The sequence below is a fragment of the Pseudophryne corroboree genome, chromosome 12 (assembly GCF_028390025.1).
Source record: "Pseudophryne corroboree isolate aPseCor3 chromosome 12, aPseCor3.hap2, whole genome shotgun sequence".
In the NCBI taxonomy this organism is placed as follows: Eukaryota; Metazoa; Chordata; class Amphibia; order Anura; family Myobatrachidae; genus Pseudophryne; species Pseudophryne corroboree.
In genome coordinates, this window is record NC_086455.1 from 9,874,206 (window position 1) to 9,896,662 (window position 22,457).

At 47.7% G+C, this 22,457-nt stretch overlaps 1 protein-coding gene across 7 annotated transcripts in view; it reads left to right on the forward strand.

The window, feature by feature from the left end:
• LOC134980217 (uncharacterized) overlaps positions 1 to 22,457 on the forward strand; it is a 132,701-nt gene that overhangs the window by 92,321 nt on the left and 17,923 nt on the right. For all 7 annotated transcript variants that reach the window (XM_063946927.1, XM_063946931.1, XM_063946926.1 and 4 more), the window contains 2 exons: positions 1,647 to 1,753; positions 3,963 to 4,085. In XM_063946927.1, the coding sequence (XP_063802997.1) occupies positions 1,647 to 1,753; positions 3,963 to 4,085 (230 nt within the window). The remainder of the gene's footprint in view (positions 1 to 1,646; positions 1,754 to 3,962; positions 4,086 to 22,457) is intronic.

Below are 22,457 nucleotides of genomic sequence, written 5' to 3' on the forward strand. Positions count from 1 at the left end.
TCTTACTGTGTACTGTATGAATCTGTCCAGAGAGATTGTAAACGTTTAATTCTTTCCCGAGTTTCCCACAATGTTCATATGTAGGTTATCAATTAGATTGTCTCATTGTCAAATATTAAATATTATAGGCTACTAATGTTCGGTGACAAGTCCGCCTTAATCAGCTGAAAGAGGAGAGGGAACAGGGTGTTGGGTAGAGAGGAGGGGTCCAAGGAGAGAGATAGAAAAGAGGACAAGGAGGCAGGGCAGAGGAGGGGTCCCAGGAGAGACAGAGGAGATGGAACAGGGTGTCAGGGCAGAGAGGAGGGGTCCTAGGAGAGAGATAAAAGAGAGGACAAGGCAGAAGGGCAGAGTGTAGGGTTCCTCTGTGCCCTGCTACCTCTCCTCTGAAACCTGCTACCTCTGGTACAAGAGGCACTGATACCTCTCCTCTGCCCTGCTACCTCCTCCTGAGTAACAGAGAAAATGGGAGAGGGTGGCAGGGCACAGAGGAGCGGTCCTAGGAGAGAGGACAAGGCAGAAGGGCAGAGATGAGGGATCCTAGGAGAAACAGAGGAGAGGGGACATGGTGGCATTACAAAGAGGAGGGGTCCCAGCAGTAAGATAGGAGAGGGGATGCTGCCAGGACGTAAAGGAGGGGTCCTGGGAGAGAGGTAAGAGGGGGACAGGGTGGCAGGACATAAAGAAGGATTCCCGGGAGAGAGATAGGAGGGGTCCCGAGAGAGAGATTGTGAAAAACAGAACAATCCCTGTACAACAGGGGGAGAGGGGAAGTGCAGGGTAGATGTGAAGATTTTGGAAGACAGAGGAGAAAAACCTGCACAGTAGCTAATGACCCGGCAAATGATGGTTTCAGAATAGTAGGGAGTTCAGGGGAAATCGCAAGTGAAAATCGGGCATAGCAAGGATATCACCGTGTGTGCACACCTAGACTGGGCACACACTAGACGATTTGTGGATCGTGGCCGACAGAACGACCAAAGGGACAAGATGTCGGTTGGCTGCGCACACCAAACTATATAGCGCACAATCACGCACTCTGTTGTTCATTGCTGCATTCAGCAAGATGGGATGACCGACATGACGGTGCAGGGTAGTGGGTACATACTATCCAATGCGCACGATATGTTGGTCTGATATGCTGGATGGGATGACATATCGCCTGGTGTGTACCCAGCCACATATAAGTATATATAATTGCAGGATTTCAGGCAATAGATGTCCCAAAACTGTCCAGCACTCCTCAATATATAAAAAAGAAGATAATAGAATCGATTTAATACTGTATGTTAGTAAGCAAATCTAAGACATTATGTACATAGGTATGACAGTACTTATCAGATGAAGGCATCTAAGGTAATCTCAGTGTTGTTGGTTTAATGCCTTGATATTGTGATATGGGAATGTTTCATGCTAACCAGTGCGTTGTGTGTAAGTCTCTGTACATGGAGAGATGTGTGGATGGATTATCTGCTCTTGGCCGGCATTACATGTGATGAAAGCTGGTCTGGATACTTATCCCTTTATATGAGGGACTGCACTTTCCACCGGTTATGCGTCATTTATCCAGAATGTATTATGCTATTGTTTTTGGTTTGTTTTATGTCCTATTTTTACATGTCTGTCTTCTGCATTCTCCTATGCAGGTGGGAATACAGACTCTACATCTTCTCTGGCTCTGATTTGTTCACCTGTGGCAGTGGTGGTGGTGGTGCTGTTAGTAATATCAGTGCTGTACTGCATACGGTATAGGGTACGTATTCTTTTATCACCGTTCTTTCCCATTTTTCTCTGTTTTTAGTAGTGTCAGTGTTTTTTATTCTTGTGAGCATGAGATAAAGTAATTATATAATGCACAAGTGATGTACTGTATAATGTAATACATAGGAATAATAATAGTATAAACGCTGGATCACATATAGTTAGTGCGTTCAGTCTTGATTTGGCACACAAGGGTCACGCTTACTTTCACCTCCACAAAGTGGAAGTGCCCCTGGGTGTGTGGATGGGTGGATAGGGTGGAAGAGGACGCTGTGAATAAATCTGAGGGCCTGATTCTGAGTCAGTCACCTCTGCAGCCTCCTTTACACACGACCGCAGCTGCCTGCTGACTATCTTATGCCAATGCGAGTATACACTGAATATCCGTGCGTCTGCAGGTGGAAGCCTGTCCTGCCCGCTGTTCTTCCATCCCCAGCCGTCATCAGTATCTGGGCTGGTTACATCCGTCCACACACTGCGATGAAGCACAGAAGGTGAGTTATACGGCACTCCTACTAGACGGAACAGTTCTGTGTGTTCTCAAGGTCGCCGCCCAGTCACCGCCCATGTCACGCATAGTGTGGTCTGTCAAAGGACGCATCAATGCGCACGCATTGGCGATCTCCGTCCGTGTGCAGACACCAATCTCTTTGCCGCATGTGCAGTATGCTGAAATCCGCAAGATGCGTGCGCGCTGCCACTTGTGTCCGGCTCGGAATCATTGTCTGTCTATGTTAAATACGGACATGTGCGCAGGCCTATGACAACAAGTTCTGCTGTAACCACCACAGTATTCATTAGGAAATGTTGTTGCTGTGAAATCCTCCCCCAAACAAAGAACACGCCTAAACATACGCGCTCTCCACCTCTGTCTCATTAATACATTCAGGGCCTGCTTCAGCGTGTAACGCTATGCCGCAGCAGCTGCAGGTTGCAGTAACAGGTTGTCGCAGCTGCTAAATAATGTTAATGCATCAGGAGAAACCTTGTGTAAATAGTCGCCTCCTGCCGCTTCTGTGATCTGTTGCGGTACATGGGGACGCAACATCGGATCATCTGTGTGACCATCGGTCATCTGAGTAACATTCACATTCCTCAGAATGGCCTCTCAGATCCATGGCAGAGGCCAGCAAATCTGCATGGACACAACCAACCACTTTTCAGGAATGTTGCCTGGCCCCACCCCCTCCTTGTTCCAAACAGCGAATCAGGCTGCGGCTTATGGGGCGGCGTGTGTGAGGACACAGTTCACCCATCATCAGATTAGAACGCCAACCATTGGGTTTATGCAGTATCCTGAACCAGGCTCTCGCTCCGAAGAAAGTTCCTGCTGCATGCACAGGTCTGCAGATCTAGAGGCAGCTGGGGTCTTAGTGCTTTTACTCTATGCAGCCCCTGTTTGCCCCTCTGCCATGGCACTTACTGATCTACTGATTGGGTGGCCCCTGTGACAGCTCCATGTACATGTGACGGGGGGATTGCTGTGAGGAGATGAAGCTCCTGTGGGCAGGGTAGGGGGGTGACTGCCCATCAGACGATGCCCTCACAATACGAGCAGGGAAAGCTTGATTGTAATAAGTCCTTCCTGCATATTGCCCCACTGTTGATGGAGCTAGGAGCCAGGGCAGCCCCCTCCCTATCCAGGCCCTGGACTCCTGTCCCGGCAGACCCCTTCTGATGGCGGTGCTGTAAAAAGTGTAGATCTTGTACACACTACACCCAGGTATATGAGGGCACTCGCCAGTCTGTAAAAGTATATCACCAGAGGTAATGCTCATACTGTAACTTCAACACTCAGGACAAACATGAGCAACATACTGATGTTATCACAGCGGATGATGTATTAAAACAATGCTGGGGAGAACCTGTACTGGGTCAACCTTGAAAAAGGTCAACATGAGTTATTCACTATTTTTTTCATAATTTTCGATCCATGTGGACTACGGCTGGGAATAGTAACCTGTGACGAGCGCAGCGGTAGTGGAGCGCAGAGCCTTAACTAGACTTTTTGGTGCCCTGTGCCAGAGAGAGAATTTGCAGAGATTGGATATTACAGTGAGGTTGGAGGTTTAAAGATAAAACATTCTCATCTTTGACAAGTGTGTAGATCACTATGTAACACGATTAAGGGTTTTTTCTTTTTTTTCTGTTTATAAATACATGTATAAGTATTTGAAGCCGGTGTATCTGTCCTGTTTTAGGTAAAACGTTATGAAAAACATGACCCGTGCCTGGGAACTCTAAGCACCCTCCTGAGCCAGAGAAGCGTTGACCAGGAAAAGCCACTGGAAGCTGATCCACTGCAGAATGAAAGCTCACATACAGTGAGTGTAACCTCTCTAATTCCTCTATAAAGCTCATCTTTAGTTTTGTGTTGTCCTTTATCCTATGGTTACCTCTGCCCATGATGTCACATACATGCCGTGTACAATATAGAGCGACGTGTAACAGCAGTGCAGGGGATGCCAGACCTTATTGGACTTTGGGCCTGATTCAGAGATGAACACTAATGCATTTCCAGTTGTGATCCCGTGTGCAGCAGATGTGCGAGAATATGCTAATGCGGTTTTGGAGACCTGGTCGCAGGTGTGCAGGATGTCTGCAAGAGCTGAGGCACTGGCGCCATGTTTTCTCATACGTCCTAGAGGACGCTGGTGTCCAATTTAGTACCATAGGGTATAGACACGGGTCCTTTGGGAGCCACTGGCACTTTAAGAGTTTAATAGTGTGGGCTGGCTCCTCCCTCTATGCGCCTCCTACCAGACTCAGTTTAGAAAATGTGCCCGGAGGAGCCGGTCACAGCTAGGGGGGCTTTTAGGAGTTTTTCTAGTTTTATTTTTTTCTAGAGTTTATTATTTTCAGGAAAGCTGCTAACAACAGCCTCCCTGCTCTGTGGGACTTATTGGGGGAGTAGGAACCAACTTCCTGAAGAGTTAATGGTCCTCTACTCCGCTGACAGGACACTGAGCTCCTGAGGGTGCTGATCGCAAGCCCACGAAGCGACCGCTCACTCCCACAGCACTGCCGCCACCCCCTAACAACCAGAAATAAGAAGAGTGGTGAGTACACCACCGGCGTCCCGGTTACTGTCTCAGCCTCTGAATCCGAACCCCCATGGGTGGATTCTTTAAGGGGAATGATATCCCAGATTTCAACTAGGATGTTGCAAACTGAGAAAGAGACGCAGTTTTTGAGAAAATTTGTAGAGGGTTTGAAGTATTCAGCTCCCACTACTTTGTCTAAAAGTCCACCTACATACCCACAAAAACATACACTTGCCCAGATAATGCAAGCTGACACTGATACTGACTCTGATACAGGGGACGGTGATGGGGATATGCAGGGTGGAGATGCATCCCTGGCTAAGAGGGTGCAACTCATGATTGAAGCCATTAGGGATGTTTTGCATATTTCTGAGAAGGTACCTGAACAAGTAGAGGAATCTTATTTTACAGTAAATAAGAAATCCTCGCTTACCTTCCCTGCTTCTAAGGAGTTAAACTCCTTGTTAGAAAAATCCTGGGAAAACCCAGAGAAAAAAATCCAGATCCCTAAAAGACTTCTCATTGCTTTCCCTTTCCCTGAAGAGGATAGAAAGAAGTGGGAAAACCCACCTATTATAGACGCTTCTTTATCTAGGTTGTCCAAAAAGGTGGTTTTACCTGTCCCTGGTTCAACCGCCTTAAAGGAGCCGGTTGACCGCAAGATTGAGACTACGCTCAAATCCCTATATTCTGCTACAGGCGTGGCCTTAAGGCCTACTATTGCTTATTCGTGGATTTCTAAAGCCGTAGTAAAGTGGTCAGGCAAATTACTAGAGGACTTAGATACTATGGATAGGAGTGACATTGACTTGTTTTTACGTCACATACAGGATTCTGCAGGTTTCATGGGGGAGGCCATGAAGGATATTGGCCTACTTAATGCAAGGGCAACTTCCATGGCAGTTTCGGCACGCAGAGGACTCTGGCTTCGTCAATGGACTGCGGATGCAGAATCCAAGAAAAGTGTAGAGAACCTTCCCTTCACAGGTCAGGCACTATTTGGGGAAGCATTTGATGCGTGGATTTCCATGGCCACTGCGGGTAAGTCAACATTTCTTCTTTCCGCAGCAGCACCGGCTAGGAAATCTTATCCTACGCCTACACTGCAGTCCTTTCAGACCGCAAAATTTTAAAAATCCAACCCCCCCCCCCCCCACCCCCCACACACAAACACACACACACACACACACACACACACCTTCTTTAGAGGAGGGCGGGGAAAATTTCGAAAACCTTCTCCAACAGGTTTCCAGGAACAGAAACCAGGTTCTGCTTCCTCCAAATCTTCAGCATGAGGGTGGACTTCCCAGCCTGGAGATCAGGCAGGTGGAAACGAGACTAAAAGCCTTCAGTCACGTCTGGGCGTCATTATCCCTAGACCCCTGGGTGACAGATATTGTTGCGAGGGGTACAGACTGGAGTTTCAGGAACTCCCACCTCACAGATTCTTCAAATCAGGCTTACCAGTTTCGCTGACAGAAAGTGCTATCTTATAGGAAGCCATTCGAAAAAATTGGTACGAACAAATGTCATTGTTCCGGTTCCACCTCACCAAAAAACCATGGGTTATTACGCAAACCTGTTTGTGGTACCGAAACCGGACGGTTCGGTAAGGCCTATATTGAACCTAAAGTCATTGAAACACTACTTGAGTGTTTTCCAATTCAAGATGGAGTCTCTGAGAGCAGTTATCTCCGGTCTGGAGGAGGGTGAATTCCTAGTATCCCTGGATATCAAGGATGCGTACCTTCACATTCCGTTCTGGCGGCCTCACCAGGCCTATCTACGGTTTGCACTACAGGACTGTCACTATCAGTTCCAGACGTTACCATTTGGCCTCTCCACAGCACCGATGGTGTTCACCAAGGTCATTGCGGAGATGATGCTCCTCCTCCGCAAGCAGGGAGTGAACATAATTCCATAGGGTGGATCCTGAACCTTCCAAAGTCACATTTGGAGCCGACAAGGAGACTGCCTTTCCTGGGGATGATTCTCGACACGGAAGTGCAGAGGGTGTTTCTACCACTGGAGAAAGCGTTGGTGATCCAAACAATGGACTGGGATGTCTTGAAGCCAGTCCGAGTATCGGTTCATCAGTGCATTCGCCTTCTGGGAAAGATGGTAGCCTCCTAAGAGGCTCTACAGTACGGGAGATTCCATGGACGGTTCTTCCAACTGGATCTCCTGGACAAGTGGTCGGGTTCACATCTTCACATGCACCAGCAGATACGCCTGACACCGAAAGCCAGAATTTCACTCCTCTGGTGTTTGCAAACTTCTCACCTACTCAGGCTTGGACTGGCCCACAGGGGTTTAGGGGAAACCACTGGTGGGCCCTACTGCCTGGGGCCCCACCTCCTGCTCTAAGGATCAGGTTCCAGACTGTGCACTTGAATTATACATTATACATATGTTACCTTATACTGGACTATGGTGTATTTTCTACAGTGCATTGTGTTATTACTCTGGTACATTATCATGTATTCAGCAGCTGAATTTACTGTATATATTTATGAAGGGGCCCAGACGCTGCACTCTCTAATGGTTAGTCAAACCAATGAGGTGACAGGCCACACCCCCTCTGCAGACCCCCTAACATAGGCCCCTACCACTGCATTCCCCCGGTGGGCCCTAAATTCCCCAGCCCGACACTGGACCTACTCGAGGGCTGCAGGTTTGGGATTCAAAATTGGATCCTTCTAACCACGGATGCAAGCCTCAGAGGTTGGGGAGCAGTCACCCAGGGGGAAAGCTTCCAAGGAAAGTGGTCAAATCAGAAATCTGTCCTTCCAATAAACATTCTGGAACTAAGAGCCATATACAACGGCCTTCTACAAGCGGCGCATCTTCTACAAGATCGAGCCATTCAGGTTCAGTCGGACAACATCACAGCAGTGTCATACATAAACAGGCAGGGCGGAACGAAGAGCAGGGCTGCGATGTCAGAGGTAACAAGACTCCTCCTCTGGGCAGAAATACACGCGCTGGCGCTGTCAGCAATCTACATTCCAGGAATGGACAGTTGGGAAGCAGACTTCCTCAGCAGACACGATCTCCATCCAGGGGAATGTGGCCTTCACCAGGTGATATTCGCAGAGGTAACAAGCCGATGGGGTGTACCTCAGATAGACTTGATGGCCTCTCGCCTCAACAAGAAGCTTCAGAGGTACTGTTCCAGGTCGCGAGACCCGCAAGCAGTGGCGGTGGACGCCCTGGTAACTCCGTGGGTGTTCCAGTCAGTATATTGTTCCCTCCTCTTCCACTCATCCCAAGGATTCTCTAACTACTAAAAAGAACAAGAGTTCCGGCGATCCTCATTGCTCCGGACTGGCCAAGAAGAGCTTGGTACGCGGATCTTCTGGCATTGCTGCTGGAGGATCCGAAGCCTATTCCTCTTCGCGAGGACCTTCTACTACAGGGTCAGTTCGCCTATCAAGACTTACCGCGGCTACGTTTGACGGCATGGAGGTTGAACGCCAGATCTTAGCTCAGAAGGGCATTCCGAACACGGTCATTCCTACTCTGATCCAAGCTAGGAAGGGAGTAACATCTAAGCATTACCATTGGATTTGGAAAAAGTATGTGTCTTGTTCCGAATTCAAGAAGTTTCCTACAGTGGAGTTTCAAGTGGGACGTTTTCTCCTCTTTCTGCAAGCTGGTGTGGATGTGGGCCTACGCTTGGCCTCCATCAGGTCCAGATTTCGGCCATGTCCATTTTCTTGCAGAAACAATTGGCTGCTCTCCCTGAAGTTCATACATTCTTGAAAGGAGTTCTGCACATCCAACCACCCTTTGTGCCTCTTATGGCACTTTGGGATCTTAATGTGGTACTGCAGTTCCTGCAATCAGATGGGTTTGAACCTTTACAGGGGGTGGACGTAAAGTTTCTTACTTGGAAGGCAGTCACTCTGTTGGCTTTGGCATCTGCAAGACGTGTGTATGAATTAGGGGCATTGTCACACAAGAGCCCCTACTTGATTTTCCATGAAGATAGAGCTGATCTTAGAACGCGTCAACAATTTCTTCCTAAGGTTGTGTCGGTTTTTCAGATCAACCAACCTATTGTGGTGCCAGTAGCTACTGACATATTGATTACCTCAAAGTCCCTGGATGTTGTGCAGGCTTTGAAAATATATGTGAAGAGGACTGCTCGTCACAGGAAGTCAGACGCACTATTTGTCCTTTATGATCCCAACAAGATTGGGTGTCCTGCTTCTAAGCAGACAATTTCTCGCTGGATTAGGATTACTATCCAGCATGCTTATTCAACGGCAGGTTTGGCTTGTCCAAAATCTGTTTATGCCTACTCTACACGTAAAGTGGGTTCTTCCTGGGCAGCTGCCCGGGGGGGTGTCTCGGCTCTTCAGCTTTGCCGAGCGGCTACTTGGTCAGGGTCGAAAACGTTTGCTAAGTTTTACAAGTTCAATACTTTGGCTTCTGAGGACCTAAAGTTTGGTCAGTCTGTTCTGCAGGACCCTCAGCACTCTCCCTCCCGTACTGGGAGCTTTGGTACATCCCCATGGTACTAAATTGGACCCAACATCCTCTAGGATGTAAGAGATAATAGGATTTAAATTACCTACCGTTAAATCCTTTTCTCATAGTCCATAGAGGATACTGGGCGCCCGCCCAGTGCTTCGATTTCCTGCATTGTTACTTGGTTAAGTATTGTTAGTTCAGCTGTTACTGAATCGTTTCACGTTGGTTAGCTTGGCTTTCCTTTTGTTGTGTGTGAGCTGGTGTGAATCTCGCCACTATCTGTGTATTTCCTTCTCTAGAAGTATGTCCGTCTCCTCGGGCACAGTTTCTAGACAGTCTGGAGGGACATAGAGGGAGGAGCCAGCCCACACTATTAAACTCTTAAAGTGCCAGTGGCTCCCAAAGGACCCGTCTATACCCCATTGTACTAAATTGGACCCCAGCATCCTCTACGGACTACGAGAAAAGGATTTACTGGTAGGTAATTAAAGTCCCGTTTTCTGCTTATAAGATCACAGATCTAGTCTGAGGCACTCCCCGAAAGCGTATACTCAAAGGGACCTTTGCGCGTGCCGCCACAACACATGCTGCGTCAGACAGTAATAGCTGTAACTAAAGGTATTGCTACATCTCTGAATCAGACCCTTCTCCAATTCTTGGTTTATAAGAAAACGTCATATTTCCTCCACTGAGAAAGGTGCACACGAAAGGGGGTTTCTTATCTGCACTGGATATTCTATGTATCATAGGACAGACAACCCAGAGTATGAGCCTGTTACAGTATAATAAGGTAGGGCAGGCGCTCCCTGTTGGGTCTGGTTTGAGGTCTAATCATTCTTCCTACTTACTCCTCTTCAACAAGACAACCCCTGTAGTATAGCTACATAGACATTCTTGAAGTATCTCCGAGGATTATGGAAGCTCTGCTGATCGTCCTTTATTTACGATTGCCTAGGGGCTGTAGAAATCTCTGTGTTGGATAAGTGAACACATTCTGCCTTATAGGCGGGCAGGAGCCGGGCCCGACGCTGTTTCCACATTGGGTTTCACAATAGTGACAGTCTTCACTTGTGGAAGCGCAATCTGCAGGGCAGGATTAAGGTCTGTGGGGGGGACCCGTGTGTGTGTGTGTGTGTGTGTGTGTGTGTGTGTATATATGTATGTGTGTGTGTGTGTGTGTGTGTGTGTATGTGTGTATGTATATGTGTGTGTGTGTGTATATATATATGTATGTGTGTGTGTATGTGTGTGTGTGTGTGTGTGTGTGTGTGTATATACGTATGTGTGTGTATATATGTATGTATATGTGTGTGTATGTATATGTGTGTGTGTGTGTATGTATATATGTGTGTGTGTGTATGTATATGTGTGTGTGTGTGTGTGTGTGTGTGTATATGTATGTGTGTGTATGTATATGTGTGTGTGTGTGTGTATATATGTATGTATATGTGTGTGTATGTATATGTGTGTGTGTGTGTGTGTGTGTGTGTGTCTCCTGTCAGATGACCATCTATTCCTCCATTCCAGCCCAACCGAATACTTCAGATCCGCTCTGCACTCTGCCCACATAACACTTGATGTAATATTCCCTCTACGACTTGTGAAGTGCAGGGCTCGAGAATGGGGCATGGCCGGCCGGGGAAGGGGTGTGTCCCCAAAGGTGTCACTGATGGGTGTGCCTTAGCCGTGGGGGAATGCGTGCTGGGCTTCCCCCCGAGCTGTCACTTTAATGTGAATAGATGGCATGTGCACGGTAACTATTCATGCGGCGGCAGCAAGCCGTTTTAGCAGGGTGCCACTAAAGGGGAGGGGCGTATTTTGCCCTTTAAAAATTGGTCAGGGCGCTGGTAAAACGGCCTAGCGTGATCACTAGCAGTGCAGAATGTGTAGAGGGAGCATTCAGCCTGTGTCTGATGGACAGTGGCTGCATGCAAAAAGAAAATACATTGTTATAACAGAAAGTAAATAGAATGAAAAACTTACCTGCACCCAGGGATCTCTGATTGGTCAGCTACATCTGTAACCCGATCAGCTGATCTGTGTGGTCAGCTGAGGTGCCGGCTGGGAATTTCACTACAGCTCAGCTGACCACACAGATCAGCTGATCGGGTTACAGATGTAGCTGACCAATCAGAGATCCCTGGGTGCAGGTAAGTTTTATTTCCTATTACACCATTTATTTTGTTCCTGCATGCAGTAACAATACGACGGCTCGAGGCTCAGCTCACATGTCAGGAAGGGCAGAGCACGAGTACATGAAACGGACCAAAGCCTCTACTGACGCCATCTGAAGATGCCGTTATTTTAGAAGAGCTTGGTCCGAAAAGATTTCAATTGAAGTTTGTTAAATCTGGGCTGAAGTCCGTTTCCATCAGAGGTATGGAAATGTGGTCAGCAAGCGGAGATGGTGAGAATTTTGGGGCATGGAGGAGGTATTTATGAAATCTTCTCCAAAAGCTAAATGTATCTATTTTATTTTAGTAGAAAATAAGATAGATAAATATGCTCCTAAACGTGTTTCTAGCAGTGTATGAAAGTGAAAGCTGACTGCATCTATTAACATTTGTATCAAGGTGAACAGACTTTTTTAAGCATTTTGAACCATCAGGGATTATTTGGTAAATTTGCTTTAAAGTAAAAAGAATTACCATGAACCACACCAACCAATCAGCAGTTACCTTCTATCTGACCAGTGACAACTGGAAATTAAAGATCTGTTCATTTGTTTGTACTGGTGTAACAGTGCTGAGTACGTTACTGCCTCCACCCGATCTATTTGTATAATGATTCACCAGGGGATGGTTTGGGCCATTCCCCCCAAACATTAATCAATAAGCAAGTGTCCGATAATGGTGTGACAAGTCACAAAAGCAATGTGATCATGAAAAACAGAGAGTGATTAGTTGTCTGGAACACTTCTCCTCAATCATCACGTCATGCAATACAAAGTTATCATATAACACATCAACAATAATAATATCACAGGTAATCTAACTCAATTGATAGTTATTCCACGCTAGGTTTCATTATGGATGATTTCACATATAACTCTACAGTGGTGAAATTAATATAATGTATCCTTCTCAGCTCCTGTGATCCCTTTAGCTTATTCCTTAGTTATGATATTGGGCAGTACAGATGGTGTAATGGTTAGCATTACTACCTCACAGCACTGAGGTCATGTGTTTGACTACCATCATGGCCCTAACTGTGTGGAGTTTGTATATTCTCCCCGTACTTGCGTGGGTTTCCTCCGGGTACTCCGGTTTCCTCCCACAATCCAAAACTATACTGGTAGGTGAATTGGATCCCAACAAAATTAACCCTAATGTGAATGTGTCTGTGTGCACATGTGATAGGGAATCTAGATTGTAAGCTCCACTGGGGCAGGGACTGATGTGAATGGGCAAAATATTATCTGTAAAGCGCTGCGGAATATGTGTGCGCTATATAAATAACTGGTGGTAATAATAATAATACCCCCTAATGCCCATAGATTCCTTCCATTCACTAATACAACACATCCCTTCTTTTACACTAACTACAGTATATACATAGCAAAATTAATATTTCTCTGGCTGGGTCCACAGGATGATCCACAGGATAACATTGGGATATTGTCGAGTGACAGCGAAAATGGCACCAACACGGTCACAAGCTTTCTGGCCTCCCAGGATGCATTGGGGCCTTCACCATATAGACTCTGTCAGATCAGTTTTTTGCTTGGTGCGGCAGGAAGACGCATGGTCACAGGGCTGCTGTGAGAGCAGCCTCAATCTTTTTGTTATTTTATTTTCATAGACTTACTATATTGTTTTTTTTGAGCGACTTCTCTTAACAGCGTCTTAAACGCATACTAGAAAGAGTCGCTCCAACAACTCCCCACCGGGTCGCAACAACGCTTACCTTCGTGGTACAGTGCTGTCTCGACGGGCGTCTGTGTCGGATGTTCTAGCAGGTCCAGCAGACGTAACTAGGCTGTGGCCGGAGCATGGGGAGACGGTGAGTCTTTGGACTTCCTCTTACTAGAGGGGTCAGGACACAGCTACACTGATTTGGTGGAGACTACAAACAGTGTGTTGATGCGCCGAACATCTCGAGTGTGACAGCGCTACGCTCCTGGGAACATAGGCGCCAGGACTAGGTAGAGGCCGCGATCCTGGGAGTTTAAGTCAACAGGGGGATTCAGACGCTCTCCTGGCCGCCCCTCCTCCGAGTTCATGGGCATTTTCCGCGCGTCTCTCGTTTCATGAACTGAATGACCTACTACCGGCTCAGGCGCTACCACGAGGGTACTCGGTCGCAGTTTAGACGCTGTGGTTGTGTACACTAGAGTTCCCGCCCAGACCGAGTCACAGGCCGTAGCGTCTGCATACATGTGGAAGCCGCTCAGCGTCAGTGAGCGTCCGTGACCGTTATCAGTTACCAAGAGCGGCAGTGTACATCAGTAGCGTCTGAATCCACTCAGCGTCTTACGAGCGTCTTTGCTTGGATATGGAAGTGTGGTAAGTCTCCCTGTATCCCGCTCTCTGGAGGCAGGGTATACAGTACTAAAAATTCTCTCTACTTAGTATACATTGTTAATTTTTAGTACCTATTGCATATGAGACCTGTATATTACTGTGTTTTCTGCATGTTATGTTGAAAAAAGAACCAGTTAAAAACAGAAGTACAATTTTCCTACTTATGTATAAGTTGTTATGGAGGTTGTATTCTCATATGACAATGTCTAATGCTTTAACATGTGACTGACTGCTAGTATGTGTGCTGACTTTTCTGTGTAATGTCAGTCCTGTTCTGACCCTCAAATCAGGTGCACTGTGGTCAGATTGATCTCACCTCTATATACTGACATATAGGGTGATTTTCAGTCACAAATTGTGTAGTCAATAACAGATTATTACTATGTCTGGGAGCGCAAAAGTGACAAGGAGAATTTTATCAAGCACTCCTACAGCCCTAACATGCTTATCTTGTAAATCAGGGGTAATTGATATGAATCAATTGGTCACTTATGAGGGTTTGTGTGCAAACTGTTTCGCTTTTCAGCAAAGTAAAAAACAGGAGTTGGTTCAACCACCAACAGAGCCACCATGGAATATGTTCGCAAAGACTCTATCTTCTATAGCGGACAGGGTAACTCCGGTAGCACCACCTCAAGGGTTAGGTTACACTATGAACCCATACATGCAGCTCCCGTCCTATGGCTTGGTTCCAGTAGCCTCTACAAGCAACCAAGAGACAGGTAAGACTAAGACAGATGCGTCTATGTGGCAGACTACGCAAGATGATACATCGGATGATGACACAATAGATTTGAATACTCCGTGTGATGATCAATCGCAGAGTTTTAGTTCAGAAGATGTAGCTGAACTTATTAATGCTGTGAAGGCTGTTCTCTCGTTGGAAGAGCCAGCCAAGACAGTGTTAAAAACAAAAGCACCTGTATTTAAACAAACAAAATCAGTGAAAGCTGAATTCCCAGCGTCAGATGAGCTGACGGAAATGATGGATGAGTCTTGGGCGGCGCCCAGTAAAAAGTATAAGATTCCTAAAAGATGGGATTCTTATTATCCATTTCCAGCTGTTGATTGTTCGAAAAAAGAAGTTCCTCCAAAAGTAAATGCACATGTTCTGCGCCTCGTGCATAAATCTGCTTTACCACTGTCATCTACCTCACTAAATGATGTCACAGACAGAAGGGTAGAGAGCCTTTTGAAAAATATATTTCTCTGACGTCCTAGTGGATGCTGGGAACTCCGTAAGGACCATGGGGAATAGCGGCTCCGCAGGAGACTGGGCACAAAAGTAAAGCTTTAGGACTACCTGGTGTGCACTGGCTCCTCCCCCTAGGACCCTCCTGCAAGCCTCAGTTAGATTTTTGTGCCCGAACGAGAAGGGTGCACACTAGGGGCTCTCCTGAGCTTAGTGAAAAGTTTAGTTTTAGTTTTTTTATTTTCAGTGAGACCTGCTGGCAACAGGCTCACTGCATCGAGGGACTAAGGGGAGAAGAAGCGAACTCACCTGCGTGCAGAGTGGATTGGGCTTCTTAGGCTACTGGACACCATTAGCTCCAGAGGGATCGAACACAGGCCCAGCCATGGAGTCCGGTCCCAGAGCCGCGCCGCCGGCCCCCTTACAGAGCCAGAAGCAAGAAGAGGTCCGGAAAATCGGCGGCAGAAGACATCCTGTCTTCACCAAGGTAGCGCACAGCACTGCAGCTGTGCGCCATTGCTCCTCAGCACACTTCACACTTCGGTCACTGAGGGTGCAGGGCGCTGGGGGGGGGCGCCCTGAGCAGCAATAAAAACCTTGGCTGGAGAAAATACATCACATATAGCCCCCAGGGCTATATGGATGAATTTTAACCCCTGCCAGATTACTCTAAAAAGCGGGAGAAAAGGCCGCAGAGAAGGGGGCGGAGCCTATCTCCTCAGCACACTTGCGCCATTTTCCCTCACAGCTCCGCTGGAAGGAAGTCTCCCTGGCTCTCCCCTGCAGTCCTGCACTACAGAAAAGGGTAAAAAAGATTGGGGGGGCACTAATTTGGCGCAGTATTAACTATACAGCAGCTATAAGGGGAAAAACACTTATATAAGGTTATCCCTATATATATATATATATATATAGCGCTCTGGTGTGTGCTGGCAAACTCTCCCTCTGTCTCCCCAAAGGGCTAGTGGGGTCCTGTCCTCTATCAGAGCATTCCCTGTGTGTGTGCTGTGTGTCGGTACGTTTGTGTCGACATGTATGAGGAGGAAAATGATGTGGAGGCGGAGCAATTGCCTGTAATAGTGATGTCACCCCCTGGGGGGTCGACACCTGAGTGGATGAACTGTTGGAAGGAATTACGTGACAGTGTCAGCTCTTTACAAAAGACAGTTGATGACATGAGACAGCCGGCTACTCAGCTTGTGCCTGTCCAGACGTCTCATAGGCCGTCAGGGGCTCTAAAGCGCCCGTTACCTCAGATGGCAGATACAGACGTCGACACGGATACTGACTCCAGTGTCGACGGTGAAGAGACAAACGTGACTTCCAGTAGGGCCACACGTTACATGATTGAGGCAATGAAAAATGTTTTACACATTTCTGATAATACGAGTACCACCAAAAAAAGGGGTATTATGTTCGGTGAGAAAAAACTACCTGTAGTTTTTCCTGAATCTGAGGAATTAAATGAAGTGTGTGATGAAGCGTGGGTTTCCCCCGATAAAAAACTGATAATTTCTAAAAAAATTATTGGCATTATATCCTTTCCCGCCAGAGGTTAGGGTGCGTTGGGAAACACCCCCTAGGGTGGATAAAGCGCTCACACGATTGTCAAAACAGGTGGCTCTACCCTCTCCTGAGACGGCCGCCCTTAAGGATCCTGCTGATAGAAAGCAGGAGGGTATCCTCAAATGTATTTACACACATACTGGTGTTATACTGCGACCAGCAATCGCCTCAGCCTGGATGTGCAGTGCTGGGTTGGCGTGGTCGGATTCCCTGACTGAAAATATTGATACCCTAGATAGGGACAGTATATTACTGACTATAGAGCATTTAAAAGATGCATTTCTATATATGCGTGATGCACAGCGGGATATTTGCCGACTGGCATCAAGAGTAAGTGCGCTGTCCATTTCTGCCAGAAGAGGGTTATGGACGCGACAGTGGTCAGGTGATGCGGATTCCAAAAGGCATATGGAAGTATTGCCTTATAAAGGGGAGGAGTTATTTGGGGTCGGTCTTTCAGACCTGGTGGCCACGGCAACAGCTGGGAAATCCACGTTTTTACCCCAGGTCGCCTCTCAACATAAGAAGACGCCGTATTATCAGGCGCAGTCCTTTCGGCCCCATAAGGGCAAGCGGGCAAAAGGTTCCTCTTTTCTGCCCCGTGGCAGAGGGAGAGGAAAAAGGCTGCAGCAAACAGCTAGTTCCCAGGAACAGAAGCCCTCTCCCGCTTCTGCCAAGCCCTCAGCATGACGCTGGGGCTTTAAAAGCGGACTCAGGCACGGTGGGGGCACGTCTCAAGAATTTCAGCGCGCAGTGGGCTCACTCGCAAGTAGACCCCTGGATCCTTCAGGTGATATCTCAGGGGTACAAATTGGAATTCGAGACGTCTCCCCCTCGCCGTTTCCTAAAGTCTGCTTTACCGACGTCTCCCTCCGACAGGGAGGCAGTATTGGATGCCATTCACAAGCTGTATTCCCAGCAGGTGATAATCAAGGTACCCCTCCTGCAACAGGGAAAGGGGTATTATTCCACACTGTTCGTGGTACCGAAGCCGGACGGCTCGGTGAGACCGATTTTAAATCTAAAATCTTAGAACACTTACATACAGAGGTTCAAATTCAAGATGGAGTCACTCAGAGCGGTGATTGCGAACCTGGAAGAAGGGGACTATATGGTGTCTCTGGACATCAAGGATGCTTACCTTCATGTCCCAATTTACCCTTCTCACCAAGGGTACCTCAGGTTTGTGGTACAGAACTGTCACTATCAGTTTCAGACGCTGCCGTTTGGATTGTCCACGGCACCCCGGGTCTTTACCAAGGTAATGGCCGAAATGATGATACTCCTTCGAAGGAAGGGAGTTTTAGTTATCCCTTACTTGGACGATCTCCTGATAAGGGCAAGATCCAGGGAACAGTTGGAGGTCGGAGTAGCACTATCTCAGGTAGTGTTGCGGCAGCATGGTTGGATTCTCAATATTCCAAAATCGCAGCTGATTCCGACGACTCGTCTTCTGTTCTTAGGGATGATCCTGGACACAGTCCAGAAAAAGGTGTTTCTCCCGGAGGAGAAAGCCAGGGAGTTATCCGAGCTAGTCAGGAACCTCCTAAAACCGAGCCAGGTCTCAGTGCATCAATGCACAAGGGTCCTGGGGAAAATGGTGGCTTCCTACAAGCAATCCCATTCGGCAGATTCCACGCAAGAACTTTCCAGTGGGACCTGCTGGACAAATGGTCCGGGTCGCATCTTCAGATGCATCAGCGGATAACCCTGTCACCAAGGACAAGGGTGTCTCTCCTGTGGTGGTTGCAGAGTGCTCATCTTCTAGAGGGCCGCAGATTCGGCATTCAGGACTGGGTCCTGGTGACCACGGATGCCAGCCTGCGAGGCTGGGGAGCAGTCACACAGGGAAGGAATTTCCAGGGCTTATGGTCAAGCCTGGAGACATCACTTCACATAAATATCCTGGAGCTAAGGGCCATTTACAATGCTCTAAGCTTAGCAAGACCTCTGCTTCAAGGTCAGCCGGTGTTGATCCAGTCGGACAACATCACGGCAGTCGCCCACATAAACAGACAGGGCGGCACAAGAAGCAGGAGGGCAATGGCAGAAGCTGCAAGGATTCTTCGCTGGGCGGAAAATCATGTGATAGCACTGTCAGCAGTGTTCATTCCGGGAGTGGACAACTGGGAAGCAGACTTCCTCAGCAGGCACGACCTCCACCCGGGAGAGTGGGGACTTCATCCAGAAGTCTTCCACATGATTGTAAACCGTTGGGAAAAACCAAAGGTGGACATGATGGCGTCCCGCCTCAACAAAAAACTGGACAGGTATTGCGCCAGGTCAAGGGACCCTCAGGCAATAGCTGTGGACGCTCTGGTAACGCCGTAGGTGTACCAGTCAGTGTATGTGTTCCCTCCTCTGCCTCTCATACCCAAGGTACTGAGAATTATACGACGGAGAGGAGTAAGAACTATACTCGTGGCTCCGGATTGGCCAAGAAGGACTTGGTACCCGGAACTTCAAGAGATGCTCACGGAGGATCCGTGGCCTCTACCTCTAAGAAGGAACCTGCTCCAGCAAGGACCCTGTCTGTTCCAAGACTTACCACGGCTGCGTTTGACGGCATGGCGGTTGAACGCCGGATCCTGAAGGAAAAAGGCATTCCGGATGAAGTCATCCCTACCCTGATCAAAGCCAGGAAGGATGTAACCGCAAAACATTATCACCGCATTTGGCAAAAATATATTGCGTGGTGCGAGGCCAGTAAAGCCCCGACGGAGGAATTTCAACTGGGTCGATTCCTACATTTCCTGCAAACAGGAGTGTCTATGGGCCTGAAATTGGGGTCCATTAAGGTTCAAATTTTGGCCCTATCAATTTTCTTCCAAAAAGAACTAGCTTCAGTCCCTGAAGTTCAGACGTTTGTAAAAGGGGTATTGCATATACAGCCTCCTTTTGTGCCTCCAGTGGCACCTTGGGATCTTAATGTAGTTTTGGGGTTCCTAAAGTCACATTGGTTTGAACCACTTAAATCCGTGGATTTGAAATATCTCACATGGAAAGTGGTCATGCTATTGGCCCTGGCCTCGGCCAGGCGCGTGTCAGAATTGGCGGCTTTATCCTGTAAAAGCCCTTATCTGATTTTCCATTCGGACAGGGCGGAATTGAGGACTCGTCCTCAGTTTCTTCCTAAGGTGGTTTCAGCGTTTCACTTGAACCAACCTATTGTGGTGCCTGCGGCTACTAGGGACTTGGAGGACTCCAAGTTGCTAGACGTTGTCAGGGCCCTGAAAATATATGTTTCCAGGACGGCTGGAGTCAGAAAATCTGACTCGCTGTTTATCCTGTATGCACCCAACAAGCTGGGTGCTCCTGCTTCTAAGCAGTCTATTGCTCGTTGGATTTGTAGTACAATTCAACTTGCACATTCTGTGGCAGGCCTGCCACAGCCAAAATCTGTAAATGCCCACTCCACAAGGAAGGTGGGCTCATCTTGGGCGGCTGCCCGAGGGGTCTCGGCTTTACAACTTTGCCGAGCTGCTACTTGGTCAGGAGCAAATACGTTTGCAAAATTCTACAAATTTGATACCCTGGCTGAGGAGGACCTGGAGTTCTCTCATTCGGTGCTGCAGAGTCATCCGCACTCTCCCGCCCGCTTGGGAGCTTTGCTATAATCCCCATGGTCCTTACGGAGTTCCCAGCATCCACTAGGACGTCAGAGAAAATAAGATTTTACTCACCGGTAAATCTATTTCTCGTAGTCCATAGTGGATGCTGGGCGCCCATCCCAAGTGCGGATTATCTGTAATACTTGTACATAGTTATTGTTAACTAAATCGGGTTATTGTTGTTGTGAGCCATCTTTTCAGAGGCTCCTCTGTTATCATGCTGTTAACTGGGTTCAGATCACAAGTTGTACGGTGTGATTGGTGTGGCTGGTATGAGTCTTACCCGGGATTCATAAATCCTTCCTTATTGTGTACGCTCGTCCGGGCACAGTATCCTAACTGAGGCTTGGAGGAGGGTCATAGGGGGAGGAGCCAGTGCACACCAGGTAGTCCTAAAGCTTTACTTTTGTGCCCAGTCTCCTGCGGAGCCGCTATTCCCCATGGTCCTTACGGAGTTCCCAGCATCCACTACGGACTACGAGAAATAGATTTACCAGTGAGTAAAATCTTATTTTTCTCTAGTAGGAGCAGTGGTAAGACCTGCTATGGCTTCTGCCAGGGTAGCAAAGGCAATGGGCGAATGGATAGAGGAACTAGAGAATGACATCCCTTCTCCTACTAGGGAGCAAGAGGATTGTTTTTGCCGTTTAAGACAATCTGCCCAGTATTTGGAAGAAGCAGCAATTGATGTAGGTACAGTTGCTTCTAAAGATTCAGCCTTGACAGTAGTCGCTCGCAGAGCAGTTTGGCTACGTACCTGGAAGGCAGATGCGGAGTCCAAGAGAGAATTGGAAGCATTGCCTTTCGTTGGTAATATATTATTTGGAAAACCTTTATCGGATATCCTAGAATCAGAGGCTGAATCGAAAAAGGTCAGATTTCCGGCTGCTTATAACCCTAAGTCCAAGGGTGTAAGATTTCGCTCATTTCGTTGGCAAAGTAAAGCGAACGCTAAAGAGGAGCCTAAGCAACCCCAGTTTAAATCCAGGGGCAGGAAGCAGTGGGCTAGCAAAAAGCCAGCTTCCAAGCCTGAACAGAAACCGTCAGCCTGAAGAGACGGGCCTCCGCCTGGAGGATTCCAGGGTTGTGGGCCGTCTCCTTCATTTTGCACACATATGGCAAGAGTCAACAGCAGATGCTTGGGTGCAGAAGGTAGATTTTTTTGCACCAGCCCGTCTCGTATAGAGTCGAAGGCCAATGCCCTGCAAGAAGCAGTCCAAAAATTACTGCAGTCAGGTGTGATTGTCCCAGTACCTCCATCACAAAGGGGACAGGGGTTTTACTCCAATCTATTTCTAATCCAGAAACCAAATGGGTCATATCGACCAATTCTCAATCTGAAAATGTTGAACAAATACATTTGGATCCCAAAGTTCCACATGGAGACGTTACGCTCCATAATGTTGGCTATGGAACCGGGAGATTACATGGTATCTCTGGATGTACGGGATGCTTACCTACATGTGCCTATAGCACTGTCGCATCAGTGTTACCTCAGGTTTGCCATCCTCCAGGAACGTTTTCAGTTCCAAGCTCTGCCCTTCGGGCTAGCTACAGCACCCAGGGTGTTTACCAAGATCATGGTGGTTATGGCAGCTTGTCTGCGCAAACAGGGGATAAGAATATTCCCATACCTCGACGACCTGTTAATCTTAGCACAGTCGTAAGATTTACTGTTGAGCCATCTTCAACAGACGATAGTTTGTTTACAGAGACACGGGTGGCTCATAAATTGGGAAAAGTCGTCCCTGAATCCGTCACAGCGGATGGTTCATTTGGGGGCCATATTGGATTCAGACCTACAGAAAGTTCTCTTACCAGAGAAAAAGATAGTCAAGGTGCAGGTCATGGCTTAGGAAGCGTTGCACGCCCAGACAATGTCAGTCCATGCAGCAATGCGACTGTTGGGTCTGATGGTATCAACCTTCGACATGGTGGAATATGCGCAATTCCATTCCAGACCATTGCAGCACTTTATTCTGACCAAATGGAACGGAAATCATCAGACGATAAAAAAGCAGATGATAAAGTTTCCAGTAAACTTAAAGAGGTCTCTAGCATGGTGGCTACAGACAGACCATTTAAACAAGGGGAGACCCTTTTGGATAAAAGAGTGGCAAGTTCTGACAACAGATGCCAGCCTGCAGGGCTGGGGGGCGGTACTCGGAAGCCTATGGTTCCAGGGAAGATGGACCGCAAGGGAATGTCGCCTGCCAATAAATCTGTTAGAAATAAGGGCCGTTTACTTGGCTGTAGGTCAGGCAAAGGACAGTCTGCAGGG